Genomic DNA, 11,956 nt, shown 5'->3' on the forward strand with positions numbered 1-11,956 from the left:
AAACCAAAGGGATCTAAAGGAATTTTTCCTATAGAAATCCTATCCTATGAAATTCCTACAAGATTCCTCTAAACCAAAGGAGGCCTGAAATAGCAAGTGGAAGCACAATGGACATTTTTCTCATCTCTAGATTCTTGTAAGACACCATGTGCCACTAGTGAGGCAAAAGCATGCCAGGGCATTTGCCTTGTGCTTCTCAATAAAATTCACTTCAATTTGTTTGAAGAATTTAACACCCCCTCCCCCCTTCAATGTTAGCTCTTTTGATTTCCCTGGTTTGTACATAAAATGTCACAAAATGGACTAAGAAATTCAATCAATATCAACAATATGAATTAAAAAAGGATAAACGGTTTGTTTTCAAAGCAAGTATCATTTTATGGTTCTCCATGTGGTTAGATGTAAATACAAGATTAGTAGAAAAGTGACTAAAATAAATTTTTACTTATTACTTTTAAATGTTGGAGTTGGTGATGAGTTTCCATGTGATACCATACAAATAAATAGATGCTCATCTACCCATATGTTGGACTAGCAACCTTCAAGGAAAACATTAAGAAACAAATATTACTTTTACTAGGTGTGAGACCTAACCCAAATAAAGAAATACATTGCTAACCTAACATGAGAATAACACTCTTAGGAAACACAAATTATGAATGCAAGTATGCCACTCCAATTCAAAATCATGGATTTGATTTTAGTTTCTCTGCCCAACCAATTATTCTGGTTTTATGGCATAGCAAACAAGGGAAAAAAATTACAATTCAACGCGGCGATAGATGTTGTCCTCCTACATAATCAACAATCTTATGCATTCAACTTATTCACAATCATCCTTCTATGTTTCAGCATTCAAAATATTATCCCACTACAAATCTCGCAAAGGACCTACTACGGTCGCTCGAAACTCTTTAGTAACTGCAACATGATCTTTATTATATTCATGCTCTCTTTTTAATTTTAAACCATGTAATAGCCGCAAGACACCATCATCTTTTGATATCTCATAAGACATTGGTAACTCCTCATTTTTATGGCTTCATGACAATGCTCGAGTATTGTGCTAGTCTCTTAAAGAATTCAACCGTCTTAGATATGAACCACCATATACTAAAATCTTGAGCGATATCTACGCTTGAGGAATCTCAGCTATGTTAGGGATTGCATGGAGAGAGAAACAACCAAGAACTAAAGAGCGTAAATAACAAGCGGAAGCACAATTGATGTTTTTCCCATCTCCATGTTATTGTAAGCCACCAATGGGGTGTTTGGTTGGGATTATTGTTTACTTTTCACTTTGGCTTATAAGCCCGAAAGGTACATATATATGGGATTTTGGATTTTGCTTTTGACAAGCCAAGAATAAGTCCAATCAAACACCTATCCACTTGAAGCACCTCGGGGCATTACCCTTGTGGTGCCCGGTAAACTTCACTTACAATTTGTCCTCTTCGATGTCAGATTTTTTGGTTTCCTTGGTTTGTCCGTAAAATGTCCCAAAATGGACTAGATATTCAGTTAGTATCCAACAATATATGAATTAAAACAAAAGGATTAGCAATCTGTTTTGAAAGCAAGCATCATTTATGGTTCTCCATGTCGATCACTGCTAGGAAAATGACGCATATCTCCTAAAGAATCTAGCCAACTTAGACAAGAATCATGATATGCTTACATGAATCTTAGCGTAAAATCAATGACACATGACTTAGATGTGCAATACTTAGAGCACATCTAGAGATGTGCTTTAGCAAAACTGTATTACTAATACCTTGAGCGATATCTAGGCTTCAAGAATCTCCCCTATGTTAGGGATGACAAACGATGTTAAAAATGATTACAAACTTTGATCAGATATATCCATATGTACTTTTGTGCATCTTTTATTATGTACCCACGATCAGAAAAGCGAAGGAGGAGTATACGCATGCTGTAGACGCCGCCTCCCAAAAAGCTAGGGTTCTCCCCCTCCCGCCGGCGCTGCCTCCGGTCCGCCTCATCTCCGGTGGCCTTAGGACCATGGGGGCAGAGTGGATCCCGGTCCTTACCAGTGGGAGGGCTCTGTTTTTAGATATTTCTTCGACTTTTGTTAGTGTTTGTGTTCTGCTCAGGAAGGAGAGACGAAGCGGCTCTCTAAAGATGGAATAAAGGTCTCCCCGCCTAGTCCCCATTCCGGTGGTTCGTCGAGCATTATCGATGGGCGTGTGGAGGTGTGTCTCCGGTGGATCTATCTTTGGTGGATTTGCTCGGATCTGATCGTCATTCGTCTATGTTCGTGTGTCTTCAGGTTGGATCCTTCTGATCTACACTACTCTTTATCGGCGGCGGTTGCTGTTCTAGTACATTGGTCCTATGGGGCCTTAGCATGACGACTTCTTGACCGTCTACTACAACATGTTTTGTCCGACTCCGGCGAGGAGGGGCGATGGCAGCGGCACGCCTTCGGCTCACTTCAGTGCTTGTAGTCGTTGCTAGGTGGTTTACGGATCTGGATATAATTTTTATTATTTCTAGTGTTGTTATACTAACATGATTGAAGATGATTCCAAAAAAAAAACATGATTGAAGATGAATAGATTGAAAGTTTTCCTGCAAAAAAAGACAGTGCAAAGTTCTTTAAAAATAAGATTACAAACTCTGTAAACTAATTCAAAAATATTAAAAATCCGACTTCACATTTTTAACGCTAGAAATCAAATACAGATAGGCCATGCCAACAGATAAAATTGCCATACATGTGTGTAAAATTTGTCATGTTCTTACAATGAAAATTACCATGTAGCATAAAAATTCAATAGAAAATTTGTCACGGTGCAGGCGTGCAACGATTAAATGTCATGGGTTTGATCATGATCCGACTTGTCTGAGCGCGCAACAATTTTACCCTTACAAATCTGATGTCAGATTTATATTGAAGTCAAAATAATTCAGTTTACGGTAGAATAAGAGAAGATATCGGAGTGCAGCTATTCGGCTCCCGAACTCATATGTTCCCGCGGTGAACAATAAATTCAGAAAAAAATATTAGACAAATTTAAAAAATATGTTTCTATCTGCATGGAAGATACTTAGGTGTGTGAGGTCCACTTCAAATTTGAGTTTATTTGGATTTTTAGTAGCTCTCGGCAAAAAAAAAAAACAAATTTGGAGTCCGTGAAATAGCTTAATATTCATCTACTATTCTGAGCCAATTTCTTTTTCTGAGACCTAGTCATATGTCCAAATGATCTGAAATTTGGAGCGGAACTGAGGCGCCAAATCATCTTCCACACAAATTTTTTTTTGGATTTTTTGGATTTTTTTTTGGAATTTTCTCTTAATCGGATGCAGATGAGCCCCGACTCTGAAATGGATATTCGAAGATATCGCCGCCTTAGTTTGTTTTTCTTTTCGATTTCAAATACACCCCGCAAAAAAAAAAAAAGTACACACACCCTAGATCCACCGTCAGATCGCGGTAGACTTTTCTCTCCTTCACCGTCTCCGTATCTTTCTCCCCTCCCCCGTCCGCCGACTCCTAAAATCCCCAACCCGACACGAGCCGCGGCTCCAAAACAAAATCGCCCCTCCTTCCATCGCCGTGCCCTAGCGCTGCCGCGGCCTCGCCGCCGACGCCTCCCCCACCCCTCCGACGAGCTCCTCGCCTCCGCCGCGCGTCGTCGCCGCCGTCGACGTTCCCGTCCTACCTCGCCGCGTAGTCGCGACCCTGCCCCCGCTCTGCTCCGTCCGCGACTCCGCCGTTGGTCTTCGAGGTATGGTTGGTTCTCCGGTATCCGGTGATTAGTTGGATTAAACCCCGCTGCCCTTCGCCAATTTTGCTTGTGCTGGTGTGCGCCGTACAGATCCGCCCCTGGTTATTGTTTACATGTACCCAAATAGATGTCTGTTGTTTTGGTTGTGTCCTTATGATTTTGTAGAGTCTTGACGCAGATGGGTTGTTCTGTTCGAGGTATGTGCATGGAAGGGCCTTGAAGCAGAAGTGTTGCTTTTGGTATATATAACTATGAATGTGTTTGTTGGCTGGTGAATAATTTTGAGTCACCACTGGTGACATTTTAAGGTTTTGGTACCACGTGTAATTTGCACTTCCTAGTAGGGTATCTATTGACTTAATATTTGTATAAGAAGACAAATCTCTGCTATGACTGTTCAGTTCATACGCGTCAAAGTTTATTTGTGTTTTGTGATATGCATACATATTGGTGTCTGATGTGTTGATTTGTTTATTGTTTAAGCAGTACTCGTTGCTATTCTATAACAGAGTCTCTATGTAGATTTTTTTAGCGCCATGAGTGTAGTTTTCTTGCCCACCCAAGTGATGAAGTTCCTTAGGTTAACGTTGCAGTAAACGAAATGGTCTGAATGTGTTTGTTTCATGACTGCCTGTGTGAATTTTAGCTAGCCAGACAAATGTTTATGTTTACTTTAGCTAAAAGATGATGACCTCGTCACGCTAGTAGTAGCCAATATAGTTTGTTTCCTTCCAGGATATTGAGATCGCTAGTCCTGTATAACCGTTTCTTCTTGGATGTAGCTCTGAATGTGTTAGCTAGTGAATAATTTTGACTTGCCACTGTATTTATTTGTTTAATTCCACATGACATTTTAAGGTTCCAATGTCATGTAATTTGCACCCTGGTAGAATATATATTTATTTACTTAGTTGCAAGAAAATAAATCCAAACTATGATTGTTCAGTTCATATACGTGAGAGGTTTATGATATGTATACCCTATTGGTGTTTGATTTGTTGACTTGGTTAATTTTAATCAGTACTGGTTGCAGTTCTATAACAGAGTCTCTATGTAGATCTTGTTAGCTTTGTGTGTGTGCATTTTCTTGTCCTACCAAGTGACGAAATTCCTTAGGTGATGCAGTAAATGAATTTGTTTGGGACTAAAGGCTTTGTTGTCGTTGTTGTTGTTGCATGCAGTAAATGAATAGCGTGAAAGGCCTGAATTTGTGTCTCTGCGTGATTGCCCGTGTGAATTTTAGATAAGTCATGGCCTCATCACTTCACGACTAACCGATAGAGTTTGTTTTCCTTGCAGGATTTTCATATTTGCTGGTCTTGTATAACCTTTTCTTCGTGGGTGTATCAAGATGTCTGGAAATGATTCTCAGGCTGCAGCTGACAGAATAAAGGCACAGGCCTTATCAAATGCAAAGGGATTGAGCAGGGCTCAAGCTGAACGTGCAGCGGAAGCTGCTGCTCGCAATGTCAATGCCTATGGGCAGAAGGAAGAGGGACCAAGTCGCTGGCAGGAGAGGAAGGAAGCCAAGAGGCAGATGTATCTGATGAGTACAGAGAAGGCTGTGAGGCTGGGTGTGAGACCAAATGCTGCACCAGCTTCTGCAACTGCTGGGGGCCAATGTCAGAAGTGCTTCCAGCCTGGGCACTGGACATACGAGTGCAAGAATGAACGGGTCTACATATCGCGGCCCTCAAGGACGGATCAGCTTAAGGACCCCAGGTTGAAGAAGGCGTGGCTGCCGGCACCCTCTCAGTTCGTGAACCCCGATCTGGAGAAGGAGATGGAGGAGGAAAGGAAGCTGATGCGAGAAAAGCTGAAGAAGGAGAAGTCTGAGAAAAGGAAGTCAAGGAGCAAGTCAAAGAGCAAGAGGAAACATCGCGCGTCGGTGTCTGACTCCGACTCGGACTCTGAATCATCGGGGACCGGCTCCGAGTACTCTTCTGAGAGCGGCAGCTCAAGCTACAGCTCCTCGGACTCGGAGGACAAGAAGAAGCGCCGACGCAAGACGACGCAGAAGAAGAGAAGGCACCGGAGGGACAGCACGTCGTCCTCCTCTGGATCTGAATCTGAGTCCGATTCTGATTCTGATTCTGACGGCAAGGGCAGCCGGAAGAAGAGCAAGAAGCACGGCGACAAGCGCCGATCCTGAAGAACCAGAGAAGGCGCCAGATGCGGCCAAATTCTGCCCACATATCATGTCCTTTTCATTGTAGCCGTGGCTTCGTGTGCCGAGCGCCCTTTCAAGAGATGTATTGCTAATGTATCAGTTGATTTCCTGAACGCTAGATGATTTCCTGTTATTGTTCTCCCTGTGCTAAGTAGTACCCTCTTTTTATCCTAAAGATTACTAAGAACTTGGAAGTGCTTGAAGCTATAGGTTGTTTCCTATCCTGTGATGCCTGTGAGCAGCAGCAAATCCTGCGACTATATTCTTCATCATATGTAAGCTTGTTGTGCTTGAGTGCTGTGCAATAATCGTTTGATATCGTTTTTGTGAAGATAAACATTTTGACCTTACTAATTCCCTCGCCAAATTATAGTGCATTTTTTTGAAAAGGTCAAACTTTGTAAACAACATAAATTTTTTGTAGACAAATTTGTCAATGCTTACGATACAAAATCAATCCCATCAAATTCATTATGAGCTTGTATGTTTTTTCCCATGTTGTATATATTCGGCACTGTAAATGTTCATTACAGCTCTTGCTTAACCACTTGACGGTTTTTCTTTTACCTAACGAGTCTTCCGCGAGTCGTGCGGGCTGTGTCTGGCACTGGCACTGAGATGGCACTGCCGGTGAGCTCGGCCGGCCTCGTCTCGCTCCTCGTCCCCTGCCTCCTCTCCTTCGTCCTCCTCCGCTTCTCCGCCCTGCTGGACCCCGGCGCCGCCGTGCCCCGCGTCAAGAGGTCCCCTCCCCTGCCCCTGCGCTTCCGCCATGACGGCGCCTTCAAGATCCTCCAGGTTGGTAGCTGGCTGCCTGGCTGGCTCGCTCGTCCCCCCCTGATTTCCTCCGCTGGCCCTGCTAAGCTCGCCGTCGTTGTCAGGTGGCGGACATGCACTTCGGCAACGGCGCCGCCACGCGCTGCCGGGACGTGGCGCCGGAGGTCGGCGGCGCGCGCTGCTCCGACCGCAACACCACGCGCTTCCTGCGCCGGCTCATCGAAGCGGAGAGGCCCGACCTCATAGCCTTCACCGGTGCGTGCTTTGGTTTGCTCCCCCCGCGGCTTCCCCTCTCTTACAGCCGCTGCTAGGTGGCCATCTAGCTCCAGAGATCGCTACTCCACCCCGTGCGATCCCCCCTGGCCTAGCCTTGCTCATGTCATGTGGCCGTCCCTGCCATTGGCAGATTTGTCAGTTGAAATGATGCAACGGCATTGGATCCAATCGATTAGTTGGTCAATTTGCCTGTGACATACCAGCGATATGGAACGACAAAGTTGGTGCTCTATGTGGTGCCAGCTTGATGGAGCTTGTGAGTTGACTTTATGAATGCTTCCAGTTTGCATTCAGATGTCAGAGGGGGTGGCTGGAAACTTTCACTATGGGCTACACTATTATCGCCTATTTACTTGTAGCTCATCGATGATGCTCGGCTGTTACGGATTATCTGATGTGGCCTGTGGATGGCATTTGTATAACCCCGCGGGAATTTACTTCCCAAGCAATGTGAACTCGTCATCTCTGATGCTTAGGGGTTTAACACTGGATGGAGCTAATGTCAGAGTACTAAGCTTACATTCTTCTTTTATAACTATATTGAGTGAGTTCTCTCTTGTATGCAAGGGATTCATGCATCGCTCCTCTTGGTTCTGAACTTCTGATGATGGCATTGATGCATGATTGCATCAGTAAGGTGATTTGTGCAAAGAGACCAAACTCCAAGATCACCAAACTATTAGCAGTCAATAGTAGAATTTGCATCAGATCCACATTCAACATGAACATGAGTAATGTTCCTTCTTAGTCTGTTAGCTTTAACAGAATATGGATGATCCTGCGTGAACAAAAGCCAACGGTTATTTTTCTGTCCTGTTGAGTCAGTAGAGTTTGGACTACAAAACAGTCCATTAACTCTTGGGGTAGCCGCTAAAATAAGCATGTTGTGGCCTGCGAGTAAATAGTTATTGACCATAACCACTCTTTCTTTTCCATCAGCCCCTCTCTGAAAAGTTTTAGTATTACCTTGATTTAATAAACTTGCGATTTTTCAGTTACTACATTATTTACTTGATTCCAGTTCTCTTAATCATAAAAAAGGCCGAGTAACTTAAAATTTAATCCTTCTGCTTTAATTTTGAATCAGGGGATAACATATTTGGGGGCAGTGCAACTGATGCAGCAGAATCACTGCTCAGAGCAATTAGCCCTGCTATAGAGTACAAGGTACCATGGGCCGCCATATTAGGAAATCATGACCAGGAATCTACAATGACGCGAGAGGAACTGATGATGTTCTTGTCTTTGATGGATTACTCAGTATCTCAAGTAAACCCTCCTGGTTTTCTGGTACATGGGTTTGGCAATTACCATGTTGGCATACATGGGCCATTTGGATCGGGGTTGGTCAATACTAGTCTGCTTAACCTTTACTTCCTGGATAGTGGGGATCGTGAAGTGGTCGACGGAATTAAAACTTATGGATGGATCAAAGAATCTCAACTTGCTTGGCTCAGTGCTACTTCAAGAGAACTCCAGGTAGTCATGCTAAATACTAACTTGATCACAGTACCAAAGATCTCAGTTTGGAATGTGTCACCATTTTAGATGAAGATCCTAACAACTAGTATAAATGTGTCATATCTGTTGGTTTATTACTCTTGCCTTTTCTGTTTGATGAACATATTTGTAACCAATTCTGGATTATTGTTCTGTTCATATTTACCAGTGTTTGAACAAAATTTCTTTTTGACCCAAAGCTGCGATAATTTGTTCTCACAGCATATTTTTATTGATTTTATAAGGGGGGTGTACAGAAAGCACAAAGAAAAACTATGCCCTAGGGAGTTCCAAAAAAGATAAATTACAACAGCTACAACAACAGCATCATTGGAGAGATCAAGATGATCCTCATCCAAAACCTATCTAAATTTTTAAACCCAATCAGGCAAAGCAGCATAAGCTAACTCCCATATCACATTCACATTACGGGATTTGCACCATGCTCATTAGTAACTTCTGTTATTTATCAGCATTGTTTGACAAATGCTACTCTTTTTTGTAATATATATTCTTTGACAACCGGTACCTGACAATTTCCTTTATTTGACAGAAAAATTCGCTTGCCCCCGCGTTATCATTCTTCCACATCCCAAATCCAGAAGTCCGAGAGCTGTGGTACACAGATTTTAAGGGTGAGTATCAGGAAGGAGTGGCTTGCTCATTAATTAACTCTGGTGTCCTTGACACCCTCGTCTCCATGGGAGATGTGAAAGGTGTCTTTCTTGGTCATGATCATCTTAATGATTTCTGTGGCAACCTTAACGGCATATGGTTCTGTTATGGCGGTGGCTTTGGTTACCATGCCTATGGAAGGCCTCATTGGCCGAGGAGAGCTCGGGTAATTTACACTCAACTCAAGAAAGGGCAGAGGTCATGGATGGGAGTCGAGTCGATACAGACTTGGAAGTTGCTTGACGACGAGAACCTTTCCAAGATCGATGAGCAGGTTCTCTGGAGAGACAGTGACAATGACTCTTACCAGAGTGTCCACTTGTAAGCTCCGGACACTAAAAGATCTCTTTGTATGTTGTAAACATATTTGATCAATTACAATACATCAAATTGGTAGGTTTGATCAAATTAGTCATGGTTGGCCATGGACCAAATTAGACACCTGTATATGATACTGCTGTATCTTGTTCATATGCAAATCCCTTGCTTGGGTTGTTGAGACCAGTTCTGAACATGATGTGAAGAGGTAGTTTGTCCCCTTGTTGATATCTTACCACTATTTTTGTGTGTGGATTGACTGTTACTGTGCTTCATTATACTCATAAAAGATTTTTCCGATAAAGGGAATATATTAATTAATATCGTGAAGATATCAATTACACCCGGCCTCTGCACCAACAAGATATCGGAAGACATCAAGGATGCACACAGTCAAAAACAAAAAGATAGTATGAATTAGACAACATATGCCTGCTTTTAATAACACACACAAAAACACATGAGTATAATTTGTCTGACTTAACTGAAAAAATCATGAAACTTTCAGGAACCATTATTTTATTTATGCAAATATCGCAGGAGGGTTTTGGTGAGCCTCACCGTGGTTCCATAATTTCATAGAACTTTGAGAAAGGTCTACTTTTCATCCCTCAACTCTTTAAGAAGTCTAGATTTAGTTCCTCAACTCCTAAACCAGTCAACTTACACCCCTAACTCTTCAAACCGAACAAGTTTAGTCCCTCGTCTCGGCCGATGGCAGGCCGAGCGCATCATCCACGAGGCTGGTGCACCCGTCCGTCGTACTCGTGCCATACGCGCTCGGTGACGTCATCCGTCGTTCCACCGTAGCCGTCGTTGTTCTTTGTGTCGGAGTAGCTCCACGCGAGCTGCCTCTTGTCCTAGTTCATGCCCTGATGGCGGGTACGGCCCGGAAGAGAGGCTTGACTGCTTTGGACCAATGGTAGGATAATGATTCCTTTGTCTAAAAGATGCTGCCATGGCAGCAAAAAAGGTCAGGCAATCTGGCGCCGTGGGGGCGTCGACAGCAGGCCTGACAAGGTTGATGCGTAAGTACGTGCTCTGAAGATGGATCAGTGGAAGACGGCGGCGACGACCTATGAGAGTGCGTTGGACCGGTTTGCGTCCCAAACTCAGTATGTGGTTTGGTTGGGGCCTCCGGCTTTAGATGTTAGGTATTTGTGCGATGTCTGTTTGGTATTAGGCTCAGACTATCGGCACCCCTTCATCAAGTGTATAGGAGTAGCGACAGATGTTGCTAAGATGGTAGCTTCAGACTACCTAATGTACTACTTTGTAAGGTCTTTGTGAATAATGGCTGCATGCATCTTCCAAATGTAGAGGTCGCGGGTCATCCTCCTATTCGAAAAATGGCAGCAAAAAAGGCTAAGAAACTGCCGTGGCAACGTAATGAGCCCTTTGGCAAAAAAAATGCTACCATTGCAGAAAAAAGCTAAAAAATGATGCCATAGCAGCAAAAGTGAGTAGAAAAGCATAATGAGCCCTTTGGCTCAAAAAAGCTCTCATGGCAACAAAATGATCACTTTGGATAAAAAATGCTGTCATGATAGCAAAAGTGAGTCATATGGCTCAAAAAATGCAAAAAAAAAAATGAATGTATTTCATAATTTGCAATTCTTTTATACTGGCAATATTTACGAATGGCATGTAGAAAAAGGCAAACACCACTAGCTACACTACTGCAAATTTCTTTCTCATGGCAGGGAGACAACAATTTTTTTCATTTTGAATTTGAAAATTGCTGAAATTTTTGTGTTATATAGATAGTAACACAGTGTTTCCAGCTGAAGAATTTTGCCATTTTGTGTATTCTCTATTCTTTTCTCGAATACGCACGAGTGTGCGTATCATCTTGTATAGAAAAAGGGGGGGGGGGGGGAGAATCCCAACCACCGTTGATGTTACATGGATTTAAACGCTACATGAACATCAACACACAGCACAACCACCGCTCCACCTACGTAACACATAAACCGGACTACTCGCTACCTGCCCACCCTACTAAAAGCTCAAACGTGATGTCTCACTGGTAGAAAAAAGCACTTTAGTCCCGGTTCGCAACAGCCTTTAGTCCCGGCTGTGCAACCGGGACTAAATATGCGCGACTAAAGACCCCCCCCTTTAGTCGCGCCTCTTACGGACCGCGACTAAAGGCTTTAGTCCCGGTTCTTGTGGCTGACCGGGACTAAAGGCCCGTCCACGTGGGCGCCAGTGGTCCGTCGGGGCGGAGGACCTTTAGTCCCGGTTCTCGTGGCCAACCGGGACTAAAGGCCTCCTCCGCAGGTTTAGGGTTTTAGCCCCCCTAAACCTGGTTTCTTTTTAGTTTGGAGTGTTTTATTTTTTATATATTTTATTTTGTGTTTTATTTTAATTTTGATAAAGTTTCAGTACACATATTCTACGCTACTATATACATGCATATGAAATTTCAAACAAGAAGAATTTAAGAGGAATATATAATATATATTCAATCTCGGGTGACCATATA

The 11,956-nt window shown here is 43.1% G+C and overlaps 2 protein-coding genes across 2 annotated transcripts; both read left to right on the plus strand.

The window, feature by feature from the left end:
• Positions 1-3,473: 3,473 nt before the first annotated feature.
• Positions 3,474-6,219, plus strand: LOC123164676 (zinc finger CCHC domain-containing protein 10). The gene is made up of 2 exons (XM_044582221.1): positions 3,474-3,755; positions 5,055-6,219. Exon 2 carries the CDS (start codon positions 5,107-5,109, stop codon positions 5,905-5,907), a length of 801 nt encoding a protein of 266 aa, XP_044438156.1. The 5' UTR covers positions 3,474-3,755; positions 5,055-5,106; the 3' UTR covers positions 5,908-6,219.
• A 264-nt stretch (positions 6,220-6,483) lies between these two features.
• On the plus strand, positions 6,484-9,696 carry LOC123164675 (probable inactive purple acid phosphatase 28). The gene is made up of 4 exons (XM_044582220.1): positions 6,484-6,720; positions 6,804-6,954; positions 8,063-8,454; positions 9,029-9,696. Exons 1-4 carry the CDS (start codon positions 6,544-6,546, stop codon positions 9,473-9,475), a joined length of 1,167 nt encoding a protein of 388 aa, XP_044438155.1. The 5' UTR covers positions 6,484-6,543; the 3' UTR covers positions 9,476-9,696.
• Positions 9,697-11,956: the final 2,260 nt, after the last annotated feature.

Source organism: Triticum aestivum, chromosome 7D, assembly GCF_018294505.1.
Source record: "Triticum aestivum cultivar Chinese Spring chromosome 7D, IWGSC CS RefSeq v2.1, whole genome shotgun sequence".
NCBI classification, from domain to species: domain Eukaryota; kingdom Viridiplantae; phylum Streptophyta; class Magnoliopsida; order Poales; family Poaceae; genus Triticum; species Triticum aestivum.

Excerpts from the sequence above, each read along its gene's own strand:
- LOC123164676 (XM_044582221.1), top strand. The coding sequence starts at position 5,107 with ATGTCTGGAAATGATTCTCAGGCTGCAGCTGACAGAATAAAGGCACAG.
- LOC123164675 (XM_044582220.1), top strand. The coding sequence starts at position 6,544 with ATGGCACTGCCGGTGAGCTCGGCCGGCCTCGTCTCGCTCCTCGTCCCC. Across the intron at positions 6,955-8,062 it reads CGACCTCATAGCCTTCACCG|GGGATAACATATTTGGGGGC; the intron begins GTGCGTGCTTTG and ends ATTTTGAATCAG. Across the intron at positions 8,455-9,028 it reads CTACTTCAAGAGAACTCCAG|AAAAATTCGCTTGCCCCCGC; the intron begins GTAGTCATGCTA and ends TTTATTTGACAG.